The sequence below is a fragment of the Phyllostomus discolor genome, chromosome 11, assembly GCF_004126475.2.
Source record: "Phyllostomus discolor isolate MPI-MPIP mPhyDis1 chromosome 11, mPhyDis1.pri.v3, whole genome shotgun sequence".
Lineage (NCBI taxonomy): Eukaryota > Metazoa > Chordata > Mammalia > Chiroptera > Phyllostomidae > Phyllostomus > Phyllostomus discolor.
In genome coordinates this window covers 82,883,313-82,895,686 of record NC_040913.2, presented here as the reverse complement: position 1 = coordinate 82,895,686, position 12,374 = coordinate 82,883,313, and the positions used below count along the sequence as shown (strand labels likewise).

General features: G+C 49.9%; 1 protein-coding gene across 1 annotated transcript in view; it reads left to right on the top strand.

Annotated features, from left to right (window-relative positions):
* Positions 1-12,374, top strand: part of MTMR7 (myotubularin related protein 7) — a 77,549-nt gene that overhangs the window by 48,474 nt on the left and 16,701 nt on the right. The window contains exon 7 of the mRNA XM_028526546.2: positions 2,653-2,785. Coding sequence (XP_028382347.1) covers positions 2,653-2,785 — 133 coding nt within the window. The remainder of the gene's footprint in view (positions 1-2,652; positions 2,786-12,374) is intronic.

Here is a 12,374-nt window from a genome sequence, read left to right as displayed (position 1 = left end):
GCATTATTTGTGCTGGGCCAATTACATAACATCATTTGCATATTATATAATGAATACATAATGTCATATATAATTATATAATATGTAATGAATATATGATTAATTGTATATGTATTAGATTAGGTCTGGCATAGCTTCTTGAATTTTTATTCATTTTAAAGCTGTATTTCCTGCTTTGAGGGTTCAGCTTTCCCACATTACCATGTTAGGTCCTGTGCACTGTGTGGAAACCTGGAGACAGTGCACTTCGGATGGGAGGTGAAATAGTGCCATCCTGTGGTCACTGTGAGAAGCACCACTGACTTTCAAGAGGCCATCTTGTGCTGCTGCTTGGTTTTTGAAGAAGGCACCAATAAATTCTCCCGGGTTGTAAGGCATCGACTAGGTCAAGATGTTGACAGACTCGTAACTACAGATAACAATATTTTGGTTTTATCCATTGCACTGTTTAAAAAGTGTATCTCTGCGGGCAAGTAGGCTTAACCTGAGCTATTCAAGAGAGAGAATAAAGCTAAGGTTCATGCAGCAGGAAGATGCTTACACTGATCCCAGTAAAATTCCTACTTTACAAGCTTGTTGTACAAGTGAAGCCAACAGTTTTGAAAAATAATTATACAAAGCAGTAGTAGTTTATAGCAGTAAATTTCTTAACAACAATGTCTTAAAGGTAATTGTAGAAAGTTTTTCCCCTTAAAATATTAAAAAATTGTAAGGCATGAATGTAAGTTGTCTTAAAATACCATTATTTTAATATTTTTCTTGATTAAGGCCAGATCTTTTATTTATTTTTTTATTTTTAGGGTGAGGGGAAGGGAGGGAGAAAGAGAGGGAGAGAAACATCAGTGTGTGGTTGCCTCTCCTGTACCCTCTACTGGGCACCTGGCCTGCAACCCAGGCATGTGCCCTGAGTGGGAATCAAACCCATGAACCTTTGGTTCACAGGCTGGCACCCAATCCACTGAACCATGCCTGCCCGGGAGAAAAGGGACAATCTCGTATAAACTGGAAAGAGGTGTGAAGGGCTAATGTGGCCCAGCTGACCTCACATGAGCTGAATCATGGAGCAGGGCCCTTTGTGGCTGTTTGGCTAATGTTTCACTTCTGTTATTTGTATTACAAACCTAATGTATCTTCTGTGTAACAAGGAACACAGGAGACTCTGAAGTGGTTCTGACAGTGCCCCCCGTCACTTGCCGCCTCTCTTGTTCTGCTGGCACTTTTGCCAGATTGCTGTAGGCTTCGGATATTCTTACTGTGCTCACTCAAACACGCCTAGACATAAACACTTGTCTGTGGGTTGGTTGGTTTTACAAAAGGTAGGGTAATTGTAGAATATTATTTTGTGGCTTAGTCTTTTCACTTCACATGTCGTGGGCCAATTCAAGTCTGTCTGTCTGTGTCAATAGACAGATTAGATAGATAATTTACATTTTCCTCGGTCCTGTTAGTAGTCAGGGCATGAATTTGCAATAATTCATCCAGCCACTGCCCTGAGGGGATACTCATAGGTTTTCAGCTTTTTACCGTTATACAAATAATTTGTAATAAACATTCTTGGGCACCTATCTTCCGTGCATTGGTACTTTTAATTGAGTCAAATTCTCACAAGGAGATATGGGTCAAAGAATATGTACCTTTTTAACTTGGCTTTTTACAGTGAGCTATTTGAGAAGTGTTTATTAATATCCTCTCAGTACTGCATTAAGGTCCTAAAAGCAGATGCTTTTTTCTGGTGGCCAGGCCCTGCAGTCAGTTCTCGGCCCAGGACAACCCCCTGAGCTTTGTGGGCAGTGGAGGAGAATGGCCAGTAAACGCCGTGTGCTAGACGGGGTAGAACATGGTGTTGTGGCCCCTCCGCCCAACAGCAAGGGTTCTAGAAATCCGTGTACATCCGAGCTAAGGCCAGACTTGTCCCCGTCTTGATTTTAGTTACACGAGACTAGGGCCAAAGTCTGTATTTAATAAATTTCCTCAAAATCCATCATCATCACGCCCAGTTTGCACTAGGAAACCCCCACTTCTCAGGTACAAAATTACGGGAATAAAAGCGACCACAGCCTTCCTAGTAACAGGTCTCCCGACTGAAATAAGGGGCTGGAGGACATGCCTTTGGAGACCTGACGTCTGACACCCTCTCCTCGTGGTGTTCAGTGCTTCCTGCTCAAGGTCTCGCTGCATGTCTGTAGGATTCTTGTAGGCGAATTAGGGGGATGCACACATTCCTTTCTTTCTGATGTGCTCAAGGGCAGCACGATCCAGGAAAGTGTGGTAATTTGACCCACAGAGCTTCACATTGACAGCTGCCGAGGCTCCTCTGCCAGCCTGCGGGTTGTAGTGTGTGGTACTGAACTGGGGCATGCTGACTCTGTCATATGTTGTCACCTGTGACAGGGAACTGTGTGAGGCGTCTCCAAAGGGTTTATCCATAGGATCATTCTCCCCAGATCAGGAAATGTGTCCAGGTCAACAGATTCCTGTTGCTGAATACACGAGCTCAGCAGGTGTGTCTGGAACTACGCTGCTCAGCACAGTGCTGCTGTGGTGTAAAATGTTACATTTCTGCACGTGACCTTGGATGTTTTTAGGGATAGCCAGGAAGTGTTCTGGTGCTGGATACAATCGGTGACTGTTCTGTTTTGCCCACCGCTGCAGCTCAACGCCATGGCCAACCGTGCTGCCGGGAAAGGCTACGAGAACGAAGACAATTACTCCAACATCAAGTTCCAGTTCATCGGGATAGAGAACATCCATGTCATGAGGAACAGTCTGCAGAAAATGCTGGAAGGTATGGAAGGTATCCCATTTCCTGTGCTCAGCATTAAAACTACGCCGTGAACTGTTTGCATGCCAAAGTGAAAGATGATAGCCTTTTGATGTTAAAACTGTGTTTTTACAAGGATGCCGTTTACATAGGTAGGATAAGTTGGGAGGAATGTCATATTGCGGTGACCCTTGAAACGTGTAACGGCCTTTCTCGTATTTTTTGCGCCACTGTGACTTGGTTAGCAGTCAGGCATTTTCCGGTGGTACTTAACATCTAAGAGAGAAGCACACGGGGATATTTTTTTTCTCCCTCCTAACATTAGCTTGATTCACGTAAAGCAACCCGACCGTTAAAGCAACAGCCCGCTGCTCTTGTAGGGAGATGAGGTCCATAAACCGCATCCGAGTGGCTAAACAGCAGCACCCCTGTGTTGCTCCCCCCCAGCTGAACCGCCCCCTCCACCACTCACCCACAGCCACATGCACCGAAAATGCACAGAGAGCAACGTACAGTAAAGGAAGTGACAGTGATGGATTATGGGACATAAAAGAATCATTCACGGGGCCAGACAAGCCATAAACTGATTAGCAGAGATTTTGCATTTCATGCAAAGCCGGCTTGATTTACTCTTACTTGCTTGTGCTCTTCGTGATTGTAAAGGCCCTGGAAGGAGTCTGTTGCCACAGGCCACCACTCCTGGTGCTCATGGGAACTGGAACGGAAGAGAAAGAGGAGGATTTGTGTCCTGGGGACCTGGGGCGGCTGCAGAGGCTGAACTTGCCCTTGGGGGAGAGGGGGCCCTGAGTGCCAGGGCAGCGGCTGTCTGGACAGGGCACGTGGGGTCGGTCTGGAATGAAGAGGGACAAAGAAAGTGCTGATGAATGGTTTCCAGGATACACATCTGCTCCCAGTAACTTAGGCGGCTCTCTGCTTCACCAGAACAACGGGGTACAGTGAGAGCCCGATGGTGGGGCTGGACAGACTTGTGGAGTGACGCAGACAGGCCTAAGTTCCATCCCCTCTCCTGGGCTCCTTGCAGCACCTCAGTCACTGGGAAACTTCAGACCCTCAGTTCCCTGCCCTGGGGCTCTGTTACCTGCTGTGACAGGAGAGGGTTGGACTCACGATTTCCATGGGCCCTTCCTGCCAGCTGTGAATCTACAGTTTGGTGTTCCTGGTTGCAAACACTGTAACACAGAGCATTTGAACAGCTAGCAGAAATCTCTTCCTGCATCTGAAAACATCACAGCCCCAGAGCCACCTGCGTCTGACTCCCACGGGAAATTCACCCCGTGTCAGATCACGGTGACAATGCCTGGGCGTGACTGTTGGCGCTTCTCAGCTCTCTGGAGGTGGTCACAGGCAGTTCAGCTGTCCCTGCGCTTTAAGGTGCAAAAAACTTGGCCTTGCTTGGTCCCGCCATTGAGAGGGTTGTCTCACGTTAGTGTGACGAGTGTTCGTCATTGTCAGAATCACTGAGGCTGAGATTCTTTATGTTTTTCACTCAGTCATGTCACCAGCCGACTTTGGAGAACTCACATTTTCTTCTCTGCAGAAGGTAGTTCCTGAGAGTGCCTCTAACACATCGCTTGGGCTGTCCTTTTTGAGTGAGCATTTATGTGGTTTCTGATTGGCAACCGCCTCTCCTGCCCCTGCGCGCAGGGTCCGACCCTCTGCCCCCGCAGGACGTGCGCGCTGACCGAGTTCCGGAGGCCGGTCTCGTCTCGGTTTCATCAGGGGCTGCGGCGCTGCATTGCGTTTCCAGCTCCGTGTCACCGCGGTGGGCAAGGACATCTCCCTGGATGCCTTTCAGGGGACGTGACGAATGTTTGACTACCTGTTTTGGCCGAGTAAATGATAAACCACCGCACAGCCTCGGCCGATGAGGTGACGCAATCAGGGCCAGCTTCCAGGCCGTTCCTCCTCTGAGTGCCGTCCTTGGCACTGGGAGCTTTCCCCGCTGGTCCCTCGGTAGGAAGAGAAACAGCGCGTTTCACTCACAATTACCTTCTTCAACTCCTTCCCGCCACTGTTATTGGTATTATCAGAATCCTCTCTGAGTGACGGAGAGCAATCCTGGCTGCACGCAGCCCTGTCTGTGAGCAGGGGCTGCGGGCTCTTGCATCAGACGCTGAAGTCCGCGGCCACGTTGTGTGTCCTGCGCGAGTCCTCCCTGGAGCTGGGTGACTCTGACGTTGGACTTAGGAGCTCTAAACCAAACCGTTTTGGGGCGTTGATACCCCCCAATGAAATGTTAATGAGGCCTTCTAGGTATGCAGAAAGTCTGTAATTTATTGAGTACTTTCTGCACTAGCCTCCTTTTGATCTTGTACATGGTTTTCCCCTTAAAATAAAAGGGGGAAAAAAAGGATGCCCTATCCCTTTTCCTTTCTTTCTGAGAACAGTCAGTAGGAGAGCCTGGAACGGGCCCTTCCCAAAGCTGAGAAAGTCATTATCACCGGATGTGGATCAAACTCCCCTAGGGCATCCTCCGTGTCAAGAGGAATCGCCGAGAGGGAGGGCCCTGTGCGTAGAATTACTTCCACGTCTCACCTCGTGGGCATGGTGCTACTCTCAGTGCCTCTTTGTAAAGCTGTTTTCAAGGCAGGCAGGTGTTTGCGGGAAAGACGTAAGGACTGTGGCATCGTCCTCCTTTTTCAGTCAATGCGCTCCATCTTCGGGGGGTTGCCTAGACAACTGCACTTCTCCTCGCCCGCCCCCCCCACCCCAAGTTTCCTACCTGGATCCTCCACGAGCATCCGGTTCATGTTGTTGGCCACCGTGTTGCTCTCTGTAACTGACCGCGTACGTATTGACTCACTCATCGAACTGAACTTGAGCCACCGCCATGTGCCAGGTGTGCTGGTGTTTTCACTTACATGGTTGTGTTTGATTTGCACAACCATAGTGTGCAGTGGGAGGCACTGTCTGCACTTCACACATGAAGAAACCGAGTCTCAGAGAAGTGACAACTCGGTTTGAGATAGTTTTTACCTGGCTGGCGTAGCTCAGTGGATTGAGCGTGGGCTGCGAACCAAAGTGTCGCAGGTTCGATTCCCAGCCAGGGTCCATGCCTGGGTTGCAGGCCATGGCCCCCAGCAATTGCACATTGATGTTTCTCTCTCTATCTCTTTCTCCCTCCCTTCCCTCTCTAAAAATAAATAAATAAAATCTTAAAAAAAAAAGAGATAATTTTAAAAGAGGAAGCAGTAAGTTGAAACAAATAAACGTATAGGGAAACATTTAAACTCGCCCAGGTCACTTAAAAAATGGAAATTGAAACTTCAAGATACCATTTTTTACTTAGTTTTAAAAAGTACAATGTCTAATACTGAAAAGAATGTGATAAAACTGGTACTTCAAATATATCTGATATCGTCAATTGGCTTAAAGAAACATATTTTGTTTAGAGAAACATGGTATATTTTTACCAGATTATTACCCCTGAGGGACGGATCCAAAATATTGTTTTAAAATAGAAAGACACAACATGCCTCTTTTGATGGTAGTATTTTATTTATAATAGTAGAATTCTGGGAGCCACGGGAATGTCCAATAATAGTAAACTGATGAGATAATTTTGCTCCATCTCTTGATAGAAAATTCTATATCCGTTAGACATTATAAATGTGAAGATATGTGTATATATTGTAACATAGAATGCCTATGATGTAAGTGAAAGATTCAGGTTGAAATGGTACAAGTACTGTGATTTCCCATCCGGTAAGTCATGTTTATGAAGAAAGACTGGGAGAGAAAGCCCAGAAAAATAACGGAACTAGCATGGAAGGATGACTGGGCCATGCTTTCCTTTTCCCTCCTTTATTTAGAAAATATTCTCTGTGGTTGGTGTAACACACATAAAAAAACGTACATGTTGCCTCCCAGCCTCTGGGGGTCAGGCATGTCTCCTATGGACATGGGAGCCCAGGGGCCCTCTGCCCAGGGCCTCACCTGGCTGCCGTGAAGGTGTCGCCCAGGCAGCGTTGTCATCTGGATGCTCGGACGGGGAGGCATCTGCTTCCAGGCCCATTCGGGACGCTGGCAGAATGCAGCCGAGGGCCCTGAGCTTTGGTGGCTGTCGGCTGGGGGCCACCCGTAGGTCCTGGAGGCTGCGGATGCCCATGTGCTGTCCGCACACGGCAGGTTACTTCTTCCCGGCTGCCTCTCTCTGGGCACGGAGTCTGGTGTGTGACACTGACACCTCCTTCCCACTAGGACATGACGGAGCGGAATCTGAGCCTCGGACTCCCCATCGTGTTCCAGCGGTCCTCGCTGACTCGCTGTTTGGATGTGGTACAGGTTCGGAAACGACCGCCCTGCGTGGTAATGTCACAGTAACAGCGTGATCTAGTGGTTAATCTGTCCTAATATTTTAAGATGTCTTTATTGTCTCATCAACACAAACACTGTTTAATATTTTCAGATATATTTTTCCAGTCTTCATTGCAATCACGGTGTAGCTAGTCTTAATGTTCCCATTTTACAGATGAGGAAACTGAGGCAGAGGGGCTGAGAAACTCGTGCACGCTCACAACAGTAAGCGGTAGAAGCAGGATTTTCACCCGATCAGTGTGAATCCAGACGCCACGTTCTTTACTCTCGGGCTGTGTGAACTTGCTGGGTAGGGGCTGGGAGAAGGCTCGTTGACCTAAGTGTCTGAATCTGTGTTTGGGTTCTCGCCTTGGTCCCTGCGTAGGCATAAACAAATGTCACTTCCCGTGTTTGTAAGACGAGGGAAGCGATATGTCAACTCTGTCCAACCCACAGCCTCACTAGAAAGTTTCCTCGCAAACCATAAAGTGCTTCCCCCGGGAGATGCTTTACACTTTCTCTTGGGGAGCAGTGCTGTTCTGTAGGATGAGCACTGAATACGACGGATGAGTGCTGGGCTGTACGTTAATTCAGCCAGGCAGCTATTGGGTGGGCCCTGGGCCTTCTTACGGGCGACTCTCCTTAATCCCTTTATTCGAGAGACGGGAAGTGAGACGCACAATGTCCGAGGCGTGGAAGTGCTTGCGCGGTGACACGGTCCGCGTCCACTCGGCACAACAAGCTCATGAAAACTAATGAAATAAACCCTGAGGCAGGCCCGGGGGGGCGTTTCCTCCCCACACCGTTCTGCAGAGACACAGACCTCGGCCTGCAGGCGATCAGAGGGGAGTAGCCCCCCAGCTCAAGCACAAAAGCCCAGTGTCTGTTCGGCGACATGGGCAGTCCCGCAGGGAAGGGGGCAGGCAGATCCGGTGGACAGACTGCAATCCTTTAGCAGGCCCCAAACTGGAGCCGCTGTTGTCCTGTCCCCTGTGACTGTGGGCACTGGCCTTGGAGAAAGCCTGCAGCCCCAGCGGTCCTGTCTGATCGGTGCTTCTGTGTGCAGGGTCTGAGCCCTGACTGCTCAGAATGTTCATTGCATGTGGAACAGGTGGCGGGAGGCAGATGGCCTGGAGTCTGTCGAGGGGGGCTCCCTGGCAGCGGGGTGGGATGGTCCTCCAGCTCCTTGCTCCGGTCTCCCTGCCAAGGTGTCTTGGATGCAACAAGGTCCGGAAGGGAACAGTCCCTAGCACAGCCACCTGCAAGGTTTCGGTGCCATATTTCTCTCTGCTCAGAGAGCTCGCTCAGGTGTGGCTGTCAGTTCACATACCTTTTCTGTCTGGTACTCTTCCTCCTCTCTCATCTGTGTGAGGTGGCGGCACATTCCACCAGGAAGAAATGGAGGAGTTCAACCCATTACCGGAAATTCATGTTTAAGTTTGTCATTTTAAAGTTTTTCCTATGACATTGTCTACAAATGTGTACTATGAGATTCTACCGCACATGAGCTAATAAAAAAGGCTATCTACAGGTTGATCTTTTCCAAGTTCTCTATATTTTGACTTTTTGCCATTGTTGGTTTCCTCGGATCGCTGACCTGTTAGATGAGTCAGCCAGTGAGACCTGGCCGAAAATCTGGTCATTGCCCTGACACTTCGGCCATGTGGCATGGGTGTCCACACAGAAAGCCCACTTGTCCTTTTGAGTGGACCTGGGTAGCTTCACAGACTAGTAACAGTTATAAGGCTTTTTTACTGTGTGTTCTGCTAGATCAACGGGTCTCTCCTACCAGCCTTCACTGGTTTTTTTTTTATAGGAAAGTTACCAATTCGTGATTTTTGTAGGAAAGAAATGAATCGAGAGTGTGCGCTTTGCTCTCTGTGTTCTTGTAAGGAGATGTAGCACGTGGCTGACAGGGGCTGGATGCTATCAGCAAATTACGACCTTAATATCGGAAGCACCGAGGGACGGAGGAAAGAGCTTGACCCTTTCGGTGCGTGTGCCGTGGATGGATTCCAGCTCGACTGTTCACTGGCTGTGTAACCACGGATGACTTAGTAAACCTCTTTAAACCATGCTTTCCAGCCCGAAAATTGGGAGTGAGGAACACCCTGTGTGGTAGATAATTCGTGTGCAGTACCAGGCACAATCCCTGCTTATAGGGAGGGCAGAGTAACTAGGAGCTACTCTAGTTATTCCAGACATTCACGTGGTCCTCGAGTGGTTCCTGAGGGTCTGTAGACCAGGCATTGGGTAGAAAACTGCTTCATTCATTCATGCAAAGTGAGGTAAGTGGGTTTGACATAGAGCAATGATCAGGGCAGGGGAAAAAAAGGCGGTGCTTGCTAATGAGTGACACCACGGAGGGCCAGTGGGGTGGCTGACTGTTTTAGCTGGATATCAGAGGAGGGGACAAGAGGCAACAAAGTGACTGAATGAGAAAGCTGGCTATTTTTATCCCAATTCTGCTTTACTTGATGTCCGCTGAGCCCATTCGAAGATTAATGTGAAAATGTACACCCTCCGAATGATCGTTTTATGTTTTGTTAGCCATGATGGCTAGTTTTGGATAGCTGGGACATTCACGAAAGGAGTGCTCGTAGGAGAAAGTGTGTTCCTTGTAACTAAAGATAGACATGATGAATCTTAGTGACAAGGTGAGCTGTTCTTCCAGAAGGCGATGCTCTGGATTTAGCAATTCAGGACTTGTTTGCTGGTGACAACAGAATGAGATTTGGTGAGTGCGTTGACCTGGCAGCCTTCCAGCTGATGTTGTGAGTGAGGAAGGAGCTCCCCACCTGCTGCGCCTGCTGTGCCCACTGCGCTAGCTGCCCCTTGCCCCACACCAAGTAGCCGCTGCCAACATCTTAATCTTCCGTGATTCCCGGGCCTTCTCTCCAGTGGCTGCCACGGATGTTTTGTATCCACCAGACTCCCTGGCCTCTCAACACTTTCTCCTAGTCTATATGCCCTCTTTTTGCTTGCTTTAAGTTTCCCTGTTCAGACTTCATCATTCCTCAAGCCCCGCTGCCTTCAGCTGAGTCCGTGTTCACCCCGGCTTGCCTGGTGTACTGACTCCATTTGCACTGACACTAATGTGGACATTGGAGTCAGGGGAGCCAGGTTGCTGTCACCGTGTGCTGGCCGGGCCACCCACGTCTGCACCCTTCCCTCCTGCATACACTGAGACGGTTGTATCTGCTGCAGATGGGAGCACACAGAATTTGGGCCTATTGCACCTCACCATCGTACATTATCATCCAGTTCTTCAAAAGAAAGCAAGGTTATACAAAAACAGCCTTCATGGCATGATTGTGTAGAGATGACAGAAAATAGCATTCTGAACGAAGGTGGCACTGTTGTGAAGGGTGGCCGCCACCCTCGCAGGTGCCCCGTGGAGCAGCTGACATGCAGGTGTCTCCTGGTAAGGGGCAGTCCTCTGTGGAGGGGTCCACGTCGGCTGGGAAGGGTGGGGACCAGAGCGCCACTGACGTTAACCAACTGAGCACCATTCACCACGGGCTGGGAGTGCTCTTCTCCGTCTCCGGGGAGGGCCCGGTGAGGGTGGGGCGGGACACAGGCTTGGCCACCCAGCACTTCCAGTGTTCGGGCTGTGACTAAGCGCTCTTTGAATGGTTTGCCGGCTAGGGCGTTCACTGAAGGGAGGTTATTATCATGTGGCCAGTTCTTTGTAGACCATTTCATGGGGCTTGATTCCGAAATGGGAAGGGACAGATCTTCCCTCAGCAGAGCTCAGCTGGGCATCCGGTCTGGGAATGAAGGGAGGGCCTTGTACATTTCAACTGCAGCGCTCAGGGGTCAAGGAAGACCCCAAAGAGCCCCCAGGGTTCAAACAGAGACGGTCCCTGCACCCCTCTGTCACCCACCCAACACCCACACGGGAAGGAGTGACATGGGCACAGGAAATACCTAAGGAGGACCCCCTAAGGCTTATTTCTTGCAAGTGAATTTTACATTTCCTCAGTTTCCATAGTTATGTTTATATATATTTTCGTGCTGTTTATATATATGTATATATTCAAGGGATCAGTCGTCCTGTTCTGTAAAACCAGTGCCATCGGGCCTGGGTGTTCAGCTCCTGGGCGGTTAGCACGGCTCTCTGAACTCAGTGGCCCCGCCTCTGATGTCCGCCGAAATGCACTTCGTTCAGCAAAACCGTTTGTAAATATTGGTTCGGGTTCGGCAACGGGAGTGAACAAATCGGTATTTCTGCCTTATCCTGAGTTTATCCAAACAAACCCGCCAGTTTTATATGTAAACACTTGGGCACTAACTGTTCCAGTCCCCAGGGTGCCCCCTTCTGCCCCTGGTGTCAATCATCTGTGGAGCTGTTTGGTTTTCACACCCCGCTCCACACCTCCCTGGGGCGGGGGCGCCCTCCGCGGCTGCCTGGCTTGGAAGCCTGGGGAGGTCCTGGTACTTCGTGTCCACAGTGTTCATGTTCCTGAAAGCAGACAGGCTGCACACGGAGCCACTCCCAGCGTGGGAAGACAGGGACCGGCTCGTCCCGTGCTGCACGCGCACTGGAACACGGTCCCTGGCGGCAGGACATCTCGGGGCCTGTTCCCTGAGCCACGGTTCCTGTCCTGCCTTTGGCCCGGCCGCCTCCGGGCTGGGCGGCAAGCCTGTGGTGTCTTTATTTATAACTTGCTGTCGCTTCCCTGCCTTGTGGGGAAGGAAAGGTGAACAGGATCATTTGTTCTTGGGCTAAGAGTGTAGATGCCAAGCTACCCCTCTGGCTCCCCGGCCTTTTTTGAAATAAAGGAGAATGCCGACTCACCCTAAGCCCTGCCATAACAACTGGAAAGTTTGGCTGATTCAGTGAAACAAGACTGTTTGCAAGAGAGCATTCTCCGAGGAGGGTTGGAAGGAATCCTTGGGGTCCTGGTGGACTGTGCCTGGTGGAATGTGTATACTTGAAGATTAAGTCCAGGACTTTGGGTCATGGCTTGGGGTTACATTGGAAGACCAAACAGCAGGCACCCAGGGAGTGGCCAGAGCTCACAGAAGGTGCTGGAACTTCTCGGGCCTCCCGCTGGGCTGTGTGCACAGGCAGGGGCGAGCCTGCCCCTCAGAGGGTCCCTGTGGTACTGCTGGACCGTAGATCCCCAGCAGCCGGGAAATCCCTGGTTGCATAGTATTAACTGGAGGCTGGTAGATTCCGAGGTCTGTCTTCAGGCTGCGTGCACTCACCCTGACCTCAGGGGCAGGGCAGAGGCAGATCTGGCTCCATGGCCTTTTGGGAATCTGCTGCGGGAGCACCAACTTCTAGTCA